Source organism: Nicotiana attenuata, chromosome 6, assembly GCF_001879085.1.
Source record: "Nicotiana attenuata strain UT chromosome 6, NIATTr2, whole genome shotgun sequence".
Taxonomy (NCBI): Eukaryota; Viridiplantae; Streptophyta; class Magnoliopsida; order Solanales; family Solanaceae; genus Nicotiana; species Nicotiana attenuata.
The window spans coordinates 81416994-81437406 of NC_031994.1; the positions used below are offsets into that span (position 1 = coordinate 81416994).

General features: G+C 37.9%; 1 protein-coding gene across 1 annotated transcript; it reads left to right on the forward strand.

Annotated features, from left to right (window-relative positions):
• On the forward strand, nt 12988-13378 carry LOC109228343 (60S ribosomal protein L29-2-like). The gene has a single exon (XM_019393494.1). The coding sequence runs from the start codon at nt 13025-13027 to the stop codon at nt 13208-13210; it is 186 nt and encodes a 61-aa protein (XP_019249039.1). The 5' UTR covers nt 12988-13024; the 3' UTR covers nt 13211-13378.

Here is a 20413-nt window from a genome sequence, read left to right on the forward strand (position 1 = left end):
CCTATTTGAAAAAGTCAACTAGGGTCCACGTGGTCGAAATCTGAAATTAAGACCAAATCTCGATTATCCATTCACCCCTGAGTCAAAATATGTGATTTTTTTGAGATCCGACCTCGAATCGGGGTCTAAATCTCAAAAATATAAAATCCTAAATTTCTACCTAAAAACCATATTTTTACTCTATGAAATCTTCGGTTTAGTAGTGATAATCTATGGAAAGTTAATGGAAATTGAACAAAAATAAGTTAAAGTTACTAACCAATGAGGTTGGGATGAAGTTGCTCTCCAAATATTTTTTTATGTGGAGTCTAGGCCTCAAAGATCGAATAAAATAAGCTAAATCCCGAAATCCCTACCTTTTACCCAGCTGCAGGTATCGCTTGTTTGCAATTGTTATGTTTGCAAAAGCGAATTACTGATCGAAAGTGCGAGCCGTCTCCCGAGCCTCTAATCTAGCAATTGCAATACATGTATCACAATTTCAAGTGTTTCAAATTCAACATAGTCTTCGAAAATGCAAAATAGCCTTTTCTTTACCCATCATCGCAAATGTGACTAAAAGCCCGATGTAACGATCCGATAGATCGTTTTGAGTACTAGATTTCCTTTCTGTGTTTCGAGATCTCTCATAGATATATTTCATGATTTATGACATACATGCGTAGTCCGTGTCATTTTTCGGGAAGTTTATGTGTGAACTTTTGAAGAAAATGTGATTTTTGACTTTAAATGTGTCTAGATTTGACCACAGTCAATATTTTTTGGTAAATAATCTCGGATCGGTATTTTGATGACTCCGGTAGGTTCGTATGATATTTTTGGACTCGTATGCATGTTTGGTTGGGGTTCCGAGTGACCCGAGACTATTTCAGCACATTATGTGAAAAGTTGGAAAAATGAGTTTTGAAGTTGAAAATCTAGTGTTTTAATGATCGATTCTAATATTTGATGTTATTTTGATTATTTGATTTGGCGAATGAGTTTGTATGATATTATTACAATTGTGTGAATGGTCGAATTCGAGCCTGGCTAGGGTAAGTATCAGATATGTTTCGGATGATTTTGGAACTACTGAGAAAAATCTAGTGTGTGAACCTATAGGTCTCGCAATTGCGAAGACCTATTCACAAATGCGAGCCTCGCATTTGCGATGTTAGGATCATAATTGTGAAGGGGGAATAGGAGCTGGGACTTCACTTTTGAGAAGGAACGTCGCATTTTTTAACTGGATGGGAGTCACATTTTGCAATCTGGGTGTTGTATATGCGACACTAGAAGGCTGGGAGCTGCTTTGCGTTTGCGAAGCTTGGTCCACAATTGCAATATGAAGGGCCTTCGCAAATGAAAAGAAGAGTTGCATTTGCGACAACTAAGTGGTTAAGGCACTGATTGCATTTGCGATCAGTGGTTTGCATTTGCAAACATCGCAAACGCGAGCAAGAGTTTGCAATTGCGACATCTGCAGCTGAGTAAATTATTGAGATTTCAGGACTTCATTCATTTTACACCATTATTAAACCCTAGAATCCATATACACAATTTTGGAGAGCAATTTCTTCCTAAATTCATAGGTTAATAATTTTAACTTGTTTTCAATAAATTTGAATTACCAATTCATGACTTTCATCACCAAATCTATGAATTTCAAAGTAGAAATTGAAGGATTTGGGAATTTTGTAAAATAATTAGATTTAGACCTCGAATTGATGTCGGATTTCAAAATAAATCACATATTCAGGCTCGGGGGTGAATGGGTAATCGGGATTTGGTCTTAATTATTTCAGATTTTGACCATGTGGGCCCGGGTTGAGTTTTTGTTGACTTTTTTGATTTAGGTAAAGACTGAACCCTTTTCATTTGTGGGTAGTTTCTAAAGCTTATTTTTAGTTTTTTGAACGATATTTGACTCGATTTGATTGGTTTGAGAGCTTGTTCTGAATACAAGCTATGTTGGATTGTTGATTGTGTTCCCGAAAGAGGAGTGTCTTGGTTAACCTTGATTTGAGGGAAATAAGGTATACTCGAGTCTATTTGATATGTGATCTATGTGTTGGGGGCATTGTATATACTAGGTGACGAGTGTATATGCTTTGGGCATGTGCAAAGCATGCGGGTAGAATTAGCCTTACATGTTCCATATTATGTTGATTATTATGTCTTCTATGCTTTAGAAGATTGTTTGACCTTTAATTTTTCATTTTTATGTTATCATCCATGTTGAGATTATTGATATATTGGTGTTGAGATCGTGGAAATTGTTGAATGGTTATTGGCACTAATTATTGGGAGATTCTCATATAACAAGTTGTGTTCAAATACTATTGTTGATGTTGAATATGGTTCCCACCTTGTTTGGCAATGTGTTGTATGTGATTCCTTGGTGAGGAAGAGTGAAATGCATGAAGGGTGTTGTCGTGCCTTATTTACATATTTATATCATTTCTTGAGTGAACGTGAGCATCAAGCATGAAGGGTAATGTCATAAAATTGCCTTACTATTATTATGTAAGGATGGGAGTAAAAGAACGAAGGGTGATATCGTGCACTTGCTTTACTATTATTGTTATTTGAGGATGAGAATAAAAGCACGAAGGGTGTGCCGTGTACTTGCTTTATTATTATTATGTGAGGGTGAGAGTAAAAGCATGAAGGGTGATGTCCTGTAGTTGCTTTCATATTATTATGTGAGAATGAGAGTAAAAGCACGAACGGTGATGTCATGCAATTTGTTTGATTTCATTGCTCTTTACATTGATATTTGAAATGTAGACTTGGCTTGTGTATTCGTTATTCACCTTGGAAAGCGGATTAATTAGTGATACTTTACTTTATGTTACTGATTGTTGTCCCTTTCAGTCCCTATCCAATTATTGGTGTCTTGTCTTAGCCTCGTCACTACCTCATCGAGGTTAGGCTCAATGCTTACTGAGTACATTAGGTCGGTTGTATACTATATTTCTGTACTTATTGTGCAGATCCGGATATGGGTACCAGCGGTATCCCCAGAAGTGCTTAGCGGATACCAAACGGTGATTGAAGGTAGAGCTACATTCCGTTCGCAGACCTTAGAGTCACGTTCTTATTGTTGTATTTCTTTCATAACAGTGTTTGTAAATCCTCTAGAAGCTCATGTACTGGTGACTCTACATCTTTGGGTGGTTTACGTTAGATGTTGTATTTAATCTCATTATTTATATCTTAGAATTTCTTTTACACTATGTTATTATCCTACTATTAGCTATCTAATGCAGTTTTTTTAGTGTTTTCTATTACGTGTTGGCTTGCCTAGCAACCAGTGTTAGGCTCCATCAAGACCCCTATTGGTTGGTATTTTGGGTCGTGACAAGTTGGTATCAGAGTACTAGGTTGCATATATCTCACGAGTCATGAGGTTCGGTACAGAGACGTATGTACTTATCTTCTAAAGGCAAAAAGGCTATAGGAAACTTCACATTCTTTCTTTTTCTATCGTGTGACTTTGTTCAATCGTTATTTTTGAATCATTCTTATCTCATTCACTCACAGATGGTGAGGACGCATATATCATCCAGAGCTGATCAGAAGCCAGAGCCCCAGGTTGCATCCGTTATCGAGGGTAGGGGCGGGGGCCAGGGCAAGGTAGAGCCAGAGGTATAAGCAGAACTAGGCCTAGAGCATGCGCAGCAGCACCCATTGTCGGGCCTCTAATAGAGCAGGATGATAAGATCTCTATTCCGATAGAGCCAGTGGGACCAGCTCAGGTCCTAGAAGGGTTCATTATTACCTCACTACTTCAGGACGCCTTAGCCGCATGATGGGTCTTATGGAGAGTATGGCCCAGGTTGGTGTGTTTCCTATGGCACCAACCATTTCATAGTCCGGGGGCGGAGCCTAAACTCTTGCTACACATACTCTAGAGCAGATATCTCACGGTTATCAAACCCTAGCAATTCTACTAGTTGGGGCAGTTCAGCCTGTTTTTGCTACACATCCCAGGGAGAGACCCGCGATGTCGGATGATGCGCTGAAGAAGTTGGAAATGTTCACCAATTTATTTCCCCCTTACTTTAGTGGTACACCTTCTGAGGACCCCCATGGTTGTTTAGACTATTTCCATGAGATTTTGTGCAACATGGGTATAATGTAGTCCAATAGAGTTGATTTCACAATATTCTAGATGCATTGTTCTTCCAAGAGGGGGTGACCGGTGGTAGGCCATAATATTGTGTTTTAGTCGCTTATTGCACTCTAATTCACTGCACTTTACTTGTGTTGAGATTTAACTGGTAGTATTTTGCACTTATTGCATATTTTATGCCTTGTAGGAATGATTCCGAGTTATGTAAATGTTTTGGAGCTAAATCAAATAATTGGAGCTTTGATGTCTGAGTAAAAGCCCAAGGGATTAAGCCGGGATCATGTTCAGGGTCGAGGATCACTTCTGGATGCCAAAAATCAAGGAAGAAGCAACACTCCGAGGAAATGCACTAATGTGACACACCATGCGTAGCACAGTGCGATGCTTCAGTGCAAATGTGTGTTAGAAATTTGAGAAGTTCAATGACTTGTAATTTTTGGGTCTGACAGAAAAATACACAAATGCTAGGCATAGTGCGTGGCATAGTGCGTAGCATCAGTACAAAATTTCGTCAGACAAGCTAAGTTCAGAGAGTTTACACCGAGAAAATTGCACTAGTGCTACGCACCCTGCGTAGCATTGTGCGATGCATGAAAAGTAATAAATTTGCAAGTTTTCCTATTTCGGCTAGGAAAGGGAGGTTTCGTCTGGCCGCGACCCTACTTGGTATAAATAAATGGAAAAATGTTATTTTTTGGACTTTTGACTTACTTTTGACCTAAGGAAGCTAAGGAAGAGTTGGAAGGACACAAGCACAAGGATTTCATCATTCCTTCCTGACTCAAGATGCGAGTTTGGATCGAATCTATGATTTCCTATACTTTAATTATATTTGTGATGAATTTCTCCACGATTATGGAGTAGTTTCCTTTAGGGTTTGATGGATTTGGTGTATTGATGATTGTTTGTGGATTATAACTCTAGTTTTATGTATTGAAACGTTTTTGGATGATTTAATTATTGCATCTATATTCACTTGTTCATGTAATCGAGAGAGGCATAACTTGTGATATCTTTGCATTATATTGTTGGTTAAGTTCATTAATTCTTCTTAGTAATTGGAAGAGGCTAGTTGAATCATTGATTAAACCTAGTTAGGAGGATAATCGAGAGAGGTTCTCCTAAAGACCAATCCACTACGCATTGTTGCATATCTTCACAGAGCTTAAATTGGTTCATCTCGCGAGGTTGAGACTTAATCTAGAGAGGAGTTTCTGCTGAACGTGTGAACTAATAATTGAGTGAACTCGAGAGACTCGCTTAAACATTAAAAGTGAATTATATAGAGTTCGATCCCAAAAAATTCTCTTGCACCTATCCTATCAAAACCCTATTTTCTTCCACTGATAAATTTCTTTGCTTATTCCTTATTTGGATTGTCATTAGTCAATTGCTTTATACTCTTAATTAGTTTTAGGTAGAAATCATATAAATCTCAATTGTTAATCCTTTTGGATAGCAATCAAGCTAGAAACTACGAGAATAGTGTTTAAATCCAATCCTTGTGGATACGATATTATACTATACTATATTTGATTAGCGAGCATAATTTAAGTATGTGTTTTGCGCTTGTCAAGTTTCGGCGTCGTTACCAGGGGTTGACAGTTAATAGTGTTTGAAATAATTTTTGGTGCTAATTCAGGAATTAGGTTTTAGTTTTTTTTCTTTTCTGTTTCTTTTTTTATTTTATTTTCTTTATTAGTTACCTTCTTTTCAAGATTTGTTTTGTAGTACCTAACAAGTCGGTGAAGATACTATAGATATTGAACTCTAAACGCTGTGAAGATGGAGTACACCCAGCCTAAGAAAATGATTGAAGAGTTAGCAACTGAACATTATCAGCAGTCTACTATGTGTTTTAAATACGGTGGAAATCATCTATGGGTTGACTGTTAAGCAAATATGTATTCTTCCTATGGTTCGTATTTTAACCAGTCTCACTCTGTTTCTAGTCCGTATAGGTACGCGGATTCATACGAGCATAATTTTGACATTGGTGGGATGAATACCCTTATTATGACTGGAATCAAAGCAAAGCGAGACAACCACCTCAAGAGGTGAATGGTAGTTTAGACGCTCGTATGCATAGGTTCATCAATAGTGTTGAAAAAAGGTTTATGCAAAGTGATGAAGCCATTCAGTTTCTAACAACGCAAGTGAGTCGAATAGCAAGTATACTTTAACAAAGCTCATGGAAATGTGATAGGGAACATATGGAGGAGATACCCTGCGAGAATCCTACCCAAGAGAATGAGCCTGCCCAAGAGGATGAGCGTCTACAGAGGGAGATGTCCACAATCCAAGAGGACTCTGATTCAATTGAGATGATCGAAAATAAGGCTGTGGTTGAGTGTGAAGCAATGGAAGAAGAGTTCAAACCCCCATCCCCCTTTTCACATTTGCATCCTTTAGTAGAAGAGAACGAGAATCAAATGGTCTTGGACATACTAGAGGAATATTCACTTGACCTTTCTTCTTTGTCTTCTTATTGTAAATGACGATGTGGATTTTATTTTTGGGAATTTACAGGAATATGCATGGATTGATCCTGTGAAAGAATGCAGAAACATATTAAGGATGATCCTACAAAAGTAATACACCGCTCAAGATGAGGACAAGAAAGAAAGAAAAGAGCGGGTCTTGCAGGTATCCTTAGAAGAATTAGGCTTAATGAGCTCCATAAAGAAACCCAAGGAGCGAAAAGGAGGAATGAACTCAAAATTAGGGGTAGAGTTCATAAGTTCTCTCAAAAGAAGAAAGTTCAGGGAAGTTTCCTTTACCTTATGCTTTTTAATTGTGTATCATGTTGACATGCCATAAATTAAAGTGTGGGGTGGGGATATTTGTATTTTGTATGTATATGTGTTTATTTTTCAAAGTTTTAGTAGTTAGCGAGAGAAATTGTTTTTAAATTTTTGATTTTTTCCGACGATGGATATCATTGATGAGTTTCTTGAGGGATTAAAGTCGAGAAGGAAAAAGACAAAAGATTTTCTTTATCTAGGTAGTGTAATAATTCTCCCTTGGTTTTTTTTCTGCCGCGGTTCTTTTCCTAGGGTTTTGTTTGAACCGAGTGTAGTTAATTTTTATTTTTGTTAGGAGTAGGGAACCTTGTGCTACGATTTGAATTGAAGGCAATATCTCTTGATTTTATGATACCTTCAGAATAGTGAGTGCTGTAGTTGTGACGCTTAGGCTTAGTTTTTGACTCTTGTGTAAGTGCCTTAAATTGTATGATCTTAACTTTGCTTATCTGCTTTGACTGGAGTGTCTTGATGAGTCCAATCCTGAGTGAGTTACATGCCGTGTGTGTGAGGTTTTTGTGTTATTTTGTGCATTGCATTTGGTGTCTAGAACTTGCCCCGTGTGTTTACAAAGCAAAATAGTAGTTTTATTAAGTCTTCGAAGAGATATAGACGTTTATTTGTTGAGGCAGATATGTGTTTTTAACCACCTAATAGTTATGAATCTTAGTTAACCCCTTTGAGCCAGTAATCATATTTCTTTGGCAACCACATTACAAGCCTTACCCATTTGTTTGAATTGACCATTTATTTGAACCTTTTACCTCTCATGAGCACTTGAATTTGTTATGAACTTTGTAAAAGTTAAAGTGTGGGGGTGTTGGTTTGGCTTTTGAGTGGAACTATTAAAATAGGAGAAATGTGTATTGTTTTGAAAAAAGTAAGATCCATTTGATGAAAAAGATAATGAAAAAAAAGTAGTTGTATTGTTGTGGAAAAAAATATTCCTTGATAGTGGTAACTCTTGATGTAATTGTGCTGAAAGAAGTAGGGATTTGATGTATATTGATGTGAAGGTGGAGTTCTGGTTTAACATAAGTGTGGGGTTTGAACAAGTAATTATGTATTAAAGTGATTAGGGAGGTATAGTCACTCTTATATCTCAATGTATCCTACCCGTTCCACATCCTATATTACAACCAATTAAAGTCGTACTTGATCCATGACTGAATGAGCTCAATTAGTAGAGTAGTACACTACGGGCCAACCTATGGTACGTCTTTAGCGGCATATGAATGTTGTTTCTGAGAGCAAATGAATTCTTTCTATCTTGAGTTCCTGATTGTTCTCAAATTTTATTGTTTGTGGAACTACTCTCTATTGTTGTGTGAGGGCACTTGATTCACGTAGGTAAGGCAATTTCATTGACCTCTGTGTCAAAGTAAGTGAGCGGGTTGTGCAAAATGTGTGTTGCTTTTGAGTCAAAATCTTGAGGCAAGGATGTTACGTTAGACTGCTTAATCTGTTTTAATTATTCTTGGTCTGATGAGGTAGTAGAGTTGTTAAAAAACAAGGTCGTGTATTTATAAAGTGTAGTTTGATAGCTCGATGACAAGCAATAGTTTAAGTGTGGGGTGTTGATGGTAGGCTATAATCTTGTGTTTTAGTCGCTTCTTCCACTCTAACTCACCGCACTTTACTTGTGTTGAGCTTTAATTGGTAGTATTTTGCAGTTATTGCGTATTTTATGCCTTGTAGGAATGATTCTGAGTTATGTAGATGTTGTGGAGCTAAATCAAATGATTGGAGCTTTGAAGTCTGAGTAAAAGCCCAAAAGATTAAGCCGGGATCGTGTTCGGGAGTCAAGGATCACTTCTGGACGTCAAAAATCAAGGAAGAAGCAACACTCTAAGGAAATGCACTAATGCGACGCACCATGCGATAGTGCGATGCATCAGTGCAAATGTGCGTAAGAAATTTCAGAAGATCAGAGATTTGTAACTTTTGGGTTTGACAGAAAAATACACTAATGCTAGGCATAGTGCGTTGCATAATACGTAACATCAGTACATAATTTTGTCAGACAAGCTAAGTTCAGAGAGTTTATAATCGAGAAAATTGCACTAATGCTACGCACCCTGCGTAGCATAGTGCGATGCATGAAAAGTAATAAGTTTGCAAGTTTTCTTATTTCGACTAGGAAAGGGAGGTTCCATCTGGGCCCGACCCTACTTGGTATAAATACATGGGAAAATGTTATTTTTTGGACTTTTGACATACTTTTGACCTAAGGAAGCTAAGGAGGTGTTGGAAGGACACAAGCACAAGGATTTCATCATTCCTTCCTGACTCAAGATCCAAGTTTGGATCGAATCTATGATTTCCTATACTTTAATTATATTTGTGATGAATTTCTCCATGATTATGGAGTAGTTTCCTTTAGGGTTTGATAGATTTGGTGTATTGATGATTGTTTGTGGATAATAACTCTATTTTTATGTATTGAAGCGTTTTTGGATGATTTAATTGTTGCATCTATATTAACTTGTTCATGTAATCGAGAGAGAGGCATAACTTGTGTGCATTGTATTGTTGGTTGAGTTCATTAATTCTTCTTAGTAATCGGAAGAGGCTAGTTGAATCATTGATTAAACCTAGTTAGGAGGATAATCGAGAGAGGTTCTCTTAAAGACCAATCCACTACGCATTTTTGTATATCTTCACAGAGCTTAAATTTGTTCATCTCGTGAGGTTGAGACTTAATCGAGAGAGGAGTTTCTATTGAATGTGTGAACTGATAATTGAGTGAATTCGAGAGACTCACTTAAACATTAGAAGTGAATTATCTAGAGTTAGATGTCAAACAATAATCTTGCACCTATCGAATCAAAACCCTATTTTCTCCCACTGATATCTTTCTTTGCTTATTCATTGTTTTGATTGTCATTTGTCAATACCTTTAGACTCTTAGTTAATTTTAGTTAGAAATCATATAAATCACAATTTTTAATCCTCTTGGATAGCAATCAAGCTAGAAACTACGAGAATACTTTTTAAATCCAATCCATGTGGTTACGATATTATACTATACTATATTTGATTAGCGAGCAAAATTTAAGTGTGTGTGCAGGGCAGGCCAGTAGGTTCACCTCTTCATACATGAGCCGAGTTCTTGCAGTTGTTCTTAGAGAAGTTTATTCCCTTCACTCAGAGAGAGGAGTTCTGTAGTTAGTTCAAGCGCCTTCAGCAGGATAGCATGACCGTTACTTAGTATGCGACTAGATTTGTAGATTTATCATGCCATGTAGCTATCCTGATCCCTTGAGAGGAAGAAAGTTCAGAGGTTTATAGATGGTCTTACATATGGAATCAGACTTTACTAGAGAGACCGAGGATGAGATTTCTTTTAATTGCGTGGTGGAGATTGTCAGGAGGATCGAGCGCATCAGAGGTAGGCTAGGAAGACGACTTCTAACAGGAGGCCCCATAACTTTGGAGGATTTAGCGGTGACTTGTATGGAGAAAGGTTTCTTTGGTAGAGTCCATCCTATCCAGCTGGTTCAGTCAACTCTACAGGTTACCCATGATGCTTAAGGCAGCCACAACGCTTAGACCTCGTCCCGAGCCACTATCATACAATGTACCTCTAGCTCCGGTTAGTGCACCTCCGATACAGACTTACCATGATGGATATTCGGGTCGACATGTTCAATTTTAGGGTTAGGGTTACGTCAGTCGAGGTCTTGTTATAAATGTGGGGATCTTAGGCACGTCGTGAAATTTTTTCCATGTCACAGAGCAGTATGCCACAACGGGGTACTCGTGCCATGATTCTAATAATAATGGTTCTGCGAACCACACAACCAATTAGAGGTAGGGGTCAGGCAGCCTGAGGCGACGGCCAGTCAATTAGAGGTGGAGGATAGTCAGTGAGAGGTTGTCCCAAATATAGAGGACAGGTTGGTGGGGCTCAACATCGTTGATATGCATTTCTAATTAGACCTGAGGAAGAGTCGTGCGATGCAGTTATTACAAGTATTATCTCAGTCTGTCATAGAGATGCTTCATGTTGTTTGATCCAGGTATTACATATTCTTATGTGCCTTCATATGTTTCTTCACATTTGAGTATGTCTCGTGATTCTCGATGTACCTATTTCTGTGTCTATATTGGTTAAAGATTTTATAGTAGTTGATCGAGCATACAGGTCTTGTGTTGTTACTATTAATGGTTTAGATATTGTAGTTGATCTTTTGTTGCTGAATATGGTAGATTTTGAGGTTATTCATTGCATGGATTGGTTTTCCCCGTATCACGCTATCTTGTATTGTCATGACATTACTATAACTTTAGCCATGCCGAGGTTACCTAGATTAGAGTGGAGAGGGACCCGTAGTCACTTCAGTAGCAGGTTGGTTTCATATTTAAAGGCTCAGCGTATGGTTGAGAAGGGGTGTCTAGCAAATCTGGTTGAGGAGGTTTCTTCTATGGATTCGATACTGGTTGTGATGAGTTTCCTGTGGTGTTTCCTATAGATTTATCGGGTATGCCACCCGACATGGATATCGACATTTGCATTGATTTGGTTCCGAGCACTAAGCCAATTTATATTCCACCGCATCGTATAGCTCCAGCTGAGTTGAAACAATTGAAGGATTAGTTGCAATATATAGTTGACAAGGGATTGACTAGACCTAGTGTTTCACCTTAGGGTGCACCAGTATTGTTTATTAAGAAAAATGACGGATCGATGAGGATGTGCATAGATTATCTGTAGTTGAACAAAGTCACTATCAAGATCAAGTATCTATTGGCTAAGATTGATGGTTTATTTGACCAGCTTTAGGGTGCCAAGGTGTTTTTCAAGATTGATTTGAGATTAGGCTACCATCAGGTAAAGATTAGGGAATCAGATGTCCCTAAGATAGCTTTTAGGACTCGTTATGGTAATTATGAGTTCTTGGTAATGTTATTTGGCCTAACAAATTCTCCAACGACCTTCATGGATTTGATGAACCGAGTGTTCAAGCCTTATTTGGACTCCTTTGTGATTGTTTTCATTGATGATATTCTGGTTTACTCTCGCAACATAGAGGAGCATAAGCAGCACCTATGGATTGTACTTCATACTTTCAAGGATCATCGGCTATATGCCAAGTTTTCTAAGTGTGAGTTCTGGTTAGACTAGGTTGCCTTTTTAGTTCATGTTATGTCTTTCGAGGGTATCAAGGTGGATCCAAAGAAGATTGAGGCAGTTCAGAACTTGCCTAGACCTACTTCGGCTACAGAGATTTGGAAGTTTCTTAGGTTTGGCGAGTTATTCTCGTCGGTTCGTGGAGGGGTTTTCATCTGTCTCAGCCCCATTGACCAGGTTGACTCAGAAGAGTGCTCTTTTCAGATGGTCCAATGAGTGTGAGCAGAGCTTTCAAAAGCTGAAGACTGCCTAGACTACAACCTCAGTGTTGGTGTTGCCCACAGGTTTGGGATCTTACAGTGTGTATTCTGATGTATCGTGTATTGGACTTGGTACAATATACATGCATGATGGTAGGGTGATTGCCTAAACGTCTCATCAATTTAATGTCCATGAGATTAATTACCGTGTGCATGATTTAGAGTTGTTAGCCATTGTTCATGCGCCCTACATTTGGAAGCACTATCTATATGGCGTTACCTGTGAGGTCTATAATGACCATCAGAGTCTCCAGCATCTATTCAAGTATAAGGACCTTAATTTAAGACAGCGTAGATGGTTAGAGTTACTGAAAGACTATGATATAACCATATTATATCATCCAGGGAATGCCAATGCGGTAGTTGATGCCTTGAACAGGAAGGCAGAGAGCATGGGTAGTTTAGCATTTTTGTTGGTAGTGGAGAGGTCACTAGCCATAGATGTTCAGCCTTTGTCCAACCGGTTCACGAGGATGGAAATTTTGGAGCCTAGCCAGATTCTTACTTGTGTTGTGGGACACTCATCGTTGTTGGAGCGCATCAAGGCTCGCCAGTTTGATGATGCTCACTGTAGACATGTAATTTTTGACCCTCCCCAAGATTTTACACATTTTAGCATTTAAATATTTAGTTTAGGTCTAATATCACTATTTTAACTAGTTTTGAAGCTGGTGCGAAAATCCTAGCGCCTTCAGCATTGGTTTGTGAAATGGCCAAGTCCAAAAATCACACAGCTCACAACCAGTCGTACAAGGCCTATAGGAATGGCATCAAGAAGCCAAGAAAGCACCGCCATTCATCTACCAAAGGAATGGATCCTAAGTTCTTGAGGAGCCAGAGGTATGCCAGGAAGCACAAAAACATTAAGAGTGGTGGATCTGCCGATGAAGAGTAAACAAATCCCTTAAAGTAACCATGGCTAGCAATGCTTTTTGAATTTGGGATTTTTTTATCTTGTTAAGTTTTTGTTTTTTGTTATGGAATTATAGTGGTTACTTACTAGAATGGAACCTAATTTAGTTTGTTATTCTGTTATCTAAACCAGTTATTAGTCTCTTTTAATTATAAAAAAAACTAGTTTTGACTTTATTTTATCACAAAATTGAAAAAATACAAAAATAGTTTCATTTTTCTCTATTAATTAAGGTATTAGGTATTTTAGAAAATATTATTTTTAACCCATTTTTGTTTTTAGTATAATCTTCGAAAATACCAATATATATAACTTCATGTCATAATGTAGTTTGTTTTAATTAATTAGGTATGATTTCACAATTTTATAGTTATTATTTTAGGAATTGATATTTTTAGTCTAGTGGAGTTAAAGGGCCACTTTTAAAGGTAAATTTTGCCCAATTCGGACCTAGCCAATTATTCCTAAGCCCATAATCCCCAAGCCCACCCTAATAACCATCTCTAACCTAGCAACACCCCACTTTCCTTAAAAAAGAAAAAAAATCAGCCAAAAGAGAGGACGGAAGAGCTAATTCTCATTAGGAGGAGAGATATAAAAGAAGCTAAGAACGGCTGGACAAAAAGAGGGGACCGAATTCCTACACCTGAAAAGAATGAGAGATGCCCCCCTCCCCCCTCCCTGACCCCCCCCCCCCCCCACCCAAAAGAGAAGGGACCTAATTCCTAAAAGTTTGGTAGCCATTTTCCCCTCCCCACGTTCTGACTTGAAAAGCAACAAGTAACACCTATTTTCTCAATTGAAAAGCAACACATATGCACATAGTCACATAGACGAGAGAATAGAGGCGTAGAAACGAAAATCCGAATAGTTGCAGCAGGTGAAAATTCGGCCTGCTTGAGGTTCGATTTTTCTCATTTTCGGTCGGTTTGAGGTTCTCGTTCACGGCTCCTGGTCAATGCAAGCTGTTTCCATAAAGTTCAAAGTTCAATTTGAGGTTTATTTCTTACTCTGCTTTCTAATTTTCCTTATGTGATGCTTTCTAATCATGGCTGCTTTTCTATATCTAATTTTTGGCTAGGATGCGTTTAAATTCTTCCATTTGTTAAACTCTCGTCTGATGCAACTTTTTCAATTAAGACCATCTTTTTAATTAAATTATTGAATTTATGGCCCATTATGTGAACGGGGCTTAATGAACAGGTTAGTTTTTCTTTTTTAAAAAAGGGCTAATTATTCCATAGTCTGTTTATATTTATTGGGTTGAAGTATGTCAATAATGTTAAATGGGCTCACATTATGTTGTAGTTAAATTCCTTGTCATCTTTTAGTGCCTTAGTCTATTTCTAATCTTCGTTTGGACAGTATAATTTCTCTTATTGATTTAGTTTGCTGAGCGACCATGGTATAACAATATGGTCCCGATTTGAATTGAAAAGTGATAGATTAAGAGATTTTGTAAGTTAGGTTCTGGATTTGTTGGCTTAAAATTAGATTTTTGGGGTTTGGTTAATAATGAGAAGGAATTCGAGCTTAAGAAAGATTCTGTTATTCTCGTGTTGCTTCTCTTTTAATTATTCGGGTCGTTAGGAGTATGCTTAGGCCGTTAATATCATAAACATCGTAGTTTGCTTTAGGCGCGACTAATAATAAATTATCGTGACTATGGGTACGATTCCAGTGACATGGTTAAGATACATAAATCCAAATTCGGGTGTACATTTCATGTAACCCGACCATAACTTCGAACAATAATAAAATACACGTGTTGCAGATTGTGGGTATGATTTTCGTGACACGATTCGCAACATGTACAAAAACAAACAGGTGTACGACAATCGTAACTTGTTCCAGAAATAACTCCATAAATAATTAAAAGCGGTTAAAAGCTAAAAATGCACAATAGGTAGAAAACATGTCATAAATCAGATAATTAGACCAATTATTAATAGTTGAGCGACTGTGCTAAATCACGAAATTCGGGAATGCCTAACACCTTCTTCCGGGTTAACAGAATTCCGTACCCGGATTTCTGTGTTTCGCGGACTGTAAAATAGAGTCAAACTTCCTCGATTCGGGATTTTAAACCGGTGACTTGGGACACCATAAATTATCTCAAGTAGCGACTCTGAATTTGAATATAAATAATCCCGTTTCGATTATTGTCACTTTAATTGGAAAAACTCCCTATCCACTCGGAAAAAGGAGGTGTGACAGCTCTGGCGACTTTGCTGGGGACAAGAACTCAGAACTTCTGGTTAGGGTTCAGAATTCGAGCTTAGAATAATTGTTATAGTTGGCTTTGATTATTATCTGATTTTTAGCCTAATGTGCTAAATGCCGCTTTTTACTGCTTTAATATTGTTTGAGCTGTATATAAATTATTACGAAACCCTTCTTCTCTCTGAGTCTTCTAAATCTTCTGGGAAGTGCACGCTGGCATGACTTCTTTTCTGTTAGTGTCATACCCTAATTTAGAACGAGGATCGGATCAGTTACAAAGCCGGATGGCCTTTTGGTTACCGGTATGTTGCCCCCCCTCGGCTCGAGTTGTCCGCTCGGGTATGCCAGGTCTAGAACAATACACCCAGGTTTTTAAACCAAGAATAACATAGCCTCATGCCGGATCCCTAGTAGGAACACTTGTTTGCATCACGTGCATTTGACTTTGGGGACTCAACACAATTGTTGGGTCTGTCTATGACAGATGTACCCGAAATTAAAAGACCATCTTGATGCATCTTACATGCTGCTTGCTTATCTATCTGTTCCGGCTTGCATGTTGACTGGCTTCTAGAATAGGGAAAGAAAAAAGAAAAAAAAGAAAATAAAAAAAAGAGTGAGAGGTATGTATTTGAAATATCCTGAAACTCTGCCGAAATTTTAAAAAAAAAAAGAGAAAAGAAAATAAGCCAATGTTTTTAAAAAAGTCATTGTTTGCTCTGTTTCGTCAAAACGGCCGAACTACGCGGGTCTGATTCTCACCGGATGTGAGATACGTAGGCAAACCTCATCAGTTCCGGCCACAATTTTAAAAAACTCCAAAAATATTTTCCTTTACTTCTCTATTTAGAAAGTCTTTCTTTTAGACCCCAATTTTTAAAAATTCGAAAATATTTTCTTTTAATTTCTTCTCAAAATCCAAAAACATTTTCGTTCTTCTTTTGAAAATTGAAAAGAAAATTGAAGATTCAAAAATATTTTCTTTTTCTTTAGAAGTCTTTCTTCTATAAATTCAAAATAAAAGTCCAAAAATCAAAAAAAAATTTCTTTTCTTCTTTAGAAATTTTTCTTTCGAAATTCCAAAAAAAAAATTCTGAAAAAAAACCAAAAAAAAAAGAAACCGAAATCCAAAAATATTTCAAAACAAAAATAGAAATCTAAAAATATTTTCTTTTTTCTTTATAATTATTTCTTTCGGAAATTTAAAAAAAAGAAAAAGAAATTCAAAATCCAAAAAGAGAGTTAGTTTATTCCTGATCTTCCCAAACTACGCAAAGATCTGATTCATGCGGCATCATGATACGTAGGCAACCTACATAGGGTTTGATTGATTATTTTTGAAATTAAAAAAAAAGGGAAAAAGAAAAAAAATGTGAAATTATGTGATATGAGAAATGAGAGGAAAGAAAAGAGTGATAATCAGAAAGAAAAAGAGAGGAAAGAAAATGTGCAAATCAAGGAGCTCAAGAGAGAAAATGAAGAAGATAGGGGCAAGAGAAGTAAAATTTGGATGATGCCAAGTTGACTTCGCACCCTCGAAGTCATTTTAGAACCGATAATTGTGAGTAGGTGCATTGCACATAATGTGAGATTATCTTATGTTAAATTCCCTAACTCTAACGTGATGACTTCATTTTGTTCCTCTTTGTTATCTTTATTGAGCAGAAGGGTGGTTGGTTTGTGGTTCTTAAACTGGTAACTCCTTCTTACAACATAAAGTCGAAAGGCAATGGCAGACGACAACGGAGTTGAGTTGGTTGATACTGGTACCCAAAAGCAATTGGTTGAACAGGACACTGGGTTGGTTGAAGAGGTAAGGATGTTAAGACGACACATGGCGGACATGTATCAAGCTTGGATGACTGGGAAGGCACCACACCCACCGCCACCTAGCTCCTTATATGCTACCCTTACCCGAGCCCCGATCATAGTGGCAGATGATCCACCATATTCTCTAGATTTTCCCGCTTATCATATCTTTCCTAACCTCCCTAGTAACTCCATTGGTCGTCCTCCAACTACATTTTCCAAAAATAGCCCTCCTCTCATATCCACTATCCCCACTATCACAACTTCTCAACGACCTTTCCTTCACAGGTCCAACAGTGAATACCAGTTCAAACCTCATGATGCCCAATACTACACCCCAGAGTTGGCCCACCAGGTCCCGGACTCATACAATCATAGCCCTCAGAATGAGCCTCATGTTGAAAATGAAAAGTTTACAAGGAGGGAAGAACGAGATTAACATGTCCTTAAAGAACATGCAAGGGATGGGAAATCGGATTAACATGTCTTACAATGACATGTGTATGTTCCTTGATATTCATCTGCCCATCTGAGGGGTTACTGCAGTGAAATGAGAAGTGTTGGCGGGAAAGATGAATTGTTGATCGCGTATTTCAGTGGAGCTTGAGTGGGGCAGCCTTGGAATGGTATACTCGTCAAGATGTCAATAAGTGGCATGCATGGGATGACATCGCTCAAGATTTTGTTCGACACTTTCAGTATAATCTAGACATTATCCCAGACCGCTCCTCTTTATCTAAGTTGGAAAAGAAACCCGAGGAAAGTTTTAGGGACTTTGGACTCAGATGGAGGGAACAAGCTGCTAGATTCAGTCCCCTGATTGGTGAAGAAGAAATGGTTGAGCTTTTCCTACAAGCCCAAGGGCCCACCTATTTCAGTCATTTGATCCCGGCTTTAGGTAACCTTTCAATGATGTGGTAAAAATGGGGGAGATGGTAGAAGAAGGAATCAAGTTAGGCAAAATCATGAGTTATTCTGCATTGAAAGATACTAAAGAAGACATTCTGAACATCTAAGTAAATTTGGGGGGAAGAAAGAGAAATAGAAAAGATGTTGTTGAACCTCGCCAACGACAAGATCCAGTGGGCGTTCCTGCTCAACGCTTTCAGCCTCAATATCGACCCCATGAATATCCACATACTCTAGATAATCCTCCCCAATGCTACTTCGCTCCACAAAATCCCCAAAGTCACACCTCACCTTCCCAGTACTCCATCCACAATGCACTGCCATATGCTCCACATCCACAAGACCCGCAATGGCTTGCACCATCTCCACAAGCATATCAACCACCTACCCTCAAGAGATTCCAATCGAGGACGGAGTACAAAATGAAAAGGCAGCAACAAAGAGAAAAGTCTTTCACTCCTAATGGAGAATCATATACCAGTTTGTTCCAAAGATTGAGGCAATTGTGCATGTTGAAGCCGATTCAGATAAAAATACCGAACCCCCTTCCAAAGAATTTTGATTATTCTTAAAGGTGCGTATATTGCTCTAATTCCCCGGGGCACAGCATAGAAAAGTGTTGGAATCTGAAAAGAGCAGTCTAGAAGCTTGTTGATGCAGGTGACATTGTCGTGCAAAATTCAGATGCACTAGACACTAGCAAAAGTCCATTGCCTATTCATAATGAGACGCATATGGTGGGTATGATTTGTGTTGAAAAGGAATATGAGAACACTTTTTTCGAGCTCCTTGGGGGGCCACTTGCCGCAAAGTTTTCAGCGCTATCAGTCTTGGCTCCAGAAGTTGATCTTAAGAACGAGTCAGCAAAAGGGACCCAAAGGCTATTTGCTTAGGTCAATATGATTGAAATTTGTAATGGTCTTGGTAATATTGATATGGAACTAAGTGGCTAAAGATGTCGAGTTTGGTAATTGGAAGGACACTCCTTTCTTGGCTAGCCAGGGAGGAGTTTTTGTGGTTTATTTTGTGGTCATTTCTGATGTCCGGGTTATTTCAGGGTTGTAATCCAGATCTTATCATGAGACTCAAACCCTTCTTCCTTTTATTTTGTCTAGTTTGTTTAGTCGTAGTAACTCGTTTAGTGTCATCTAGGTTTGTTCCAGGGTTGTAACCTAGTTTATTTTGCTTGTTTTGTTGTTCAATCCCTTTCACTGTCTGTCTAATGCAATCTCCTGTTTTATGTTGTTTCTAGTCAGTTTTTGTTTCGTTCTCTTTTCCTTTTATAGTTCTTTTCCTGCTGACTCTAGTGACATGACATGCACGCGTAATTCTCAGCCTGATCTTAAAAGTTGGTCTAATCATGAAGCAATGAAATAATTTTGAAGATGATAGGGACATTTGAGGAAAATAAGTAGAGATTTGGACATCTTGAGATCATTTAAAGCCCGAACTATGTGAAACTTGGGCAGATAATTTGGGAAGTTAATAAGATGACAAGAATTCATTAAATGAGAGTGTATCCCAGACAATTTGAAGCGAGTAGTTTTGAGTTCAAGTGCACCTCAATTTACAAGATAAAGTCAAGAGAGTTTGCTCCGAATTGACAAAGGATATCCATTGTGAAGAAAAAATCACCCAACGAGAGTTTCGTACTTGACAAGGCACTAAAAAAAGTGGAAGGCATATCAGTGATATCAATGCCGGTGATGCAAAAGAAATATTGTGCATGATCTTCGTTTTTTATTTTCATGTTGCATGTGTTGTACTTGGCATTTTCAGGGATTGGGAGGCCCTCTTTCAGCTACCCAAACACTTTATACCATTCGGTACTCCTTTTGAGCCTATGCTAATTTTCTTGACCACCCCTCTTTTGGAATCAAGTTAGAGTAAAAAAAAAGAAGTTCATGTCCCCATAGGTTTGTTTTAGAAAGTTCTTTCTAAAAGAAAATTCTAAAAAAAAGAGAAAAAAAGAGAAAAGAGACAGAAAAAGAAAAAGAAAAAATAACAACAAAAAGAAAGTATCCTTTTGAACTACGTTCGACCTGATTCTTGTCAACACAAGATACGTAGGCAACCTTACGGTTCGGTCGCACCCAAATAAAATATTTCATAATCCCACAAAGCCAAGCGTGAGGGTAGTTTTCCTTAGAAATTCCATTTCAAAAAAAGAAAAAAGAAAAAAAAGAATCAAATTCTCTTGCTTTAGAAATTGGGTAAAAGTTTTAGAATGGATTCCAAAAGTTG

Bases quoted from the DNA above. Each gene is read 5' to 3' on its own strand.
- LOC109228343 (XM_019393494.1), top strand. From the start codon at position 13,025: ATGGCCAAGTCCAAAAATCACACAGCTCACAACCAGTCGTACAAGGCC.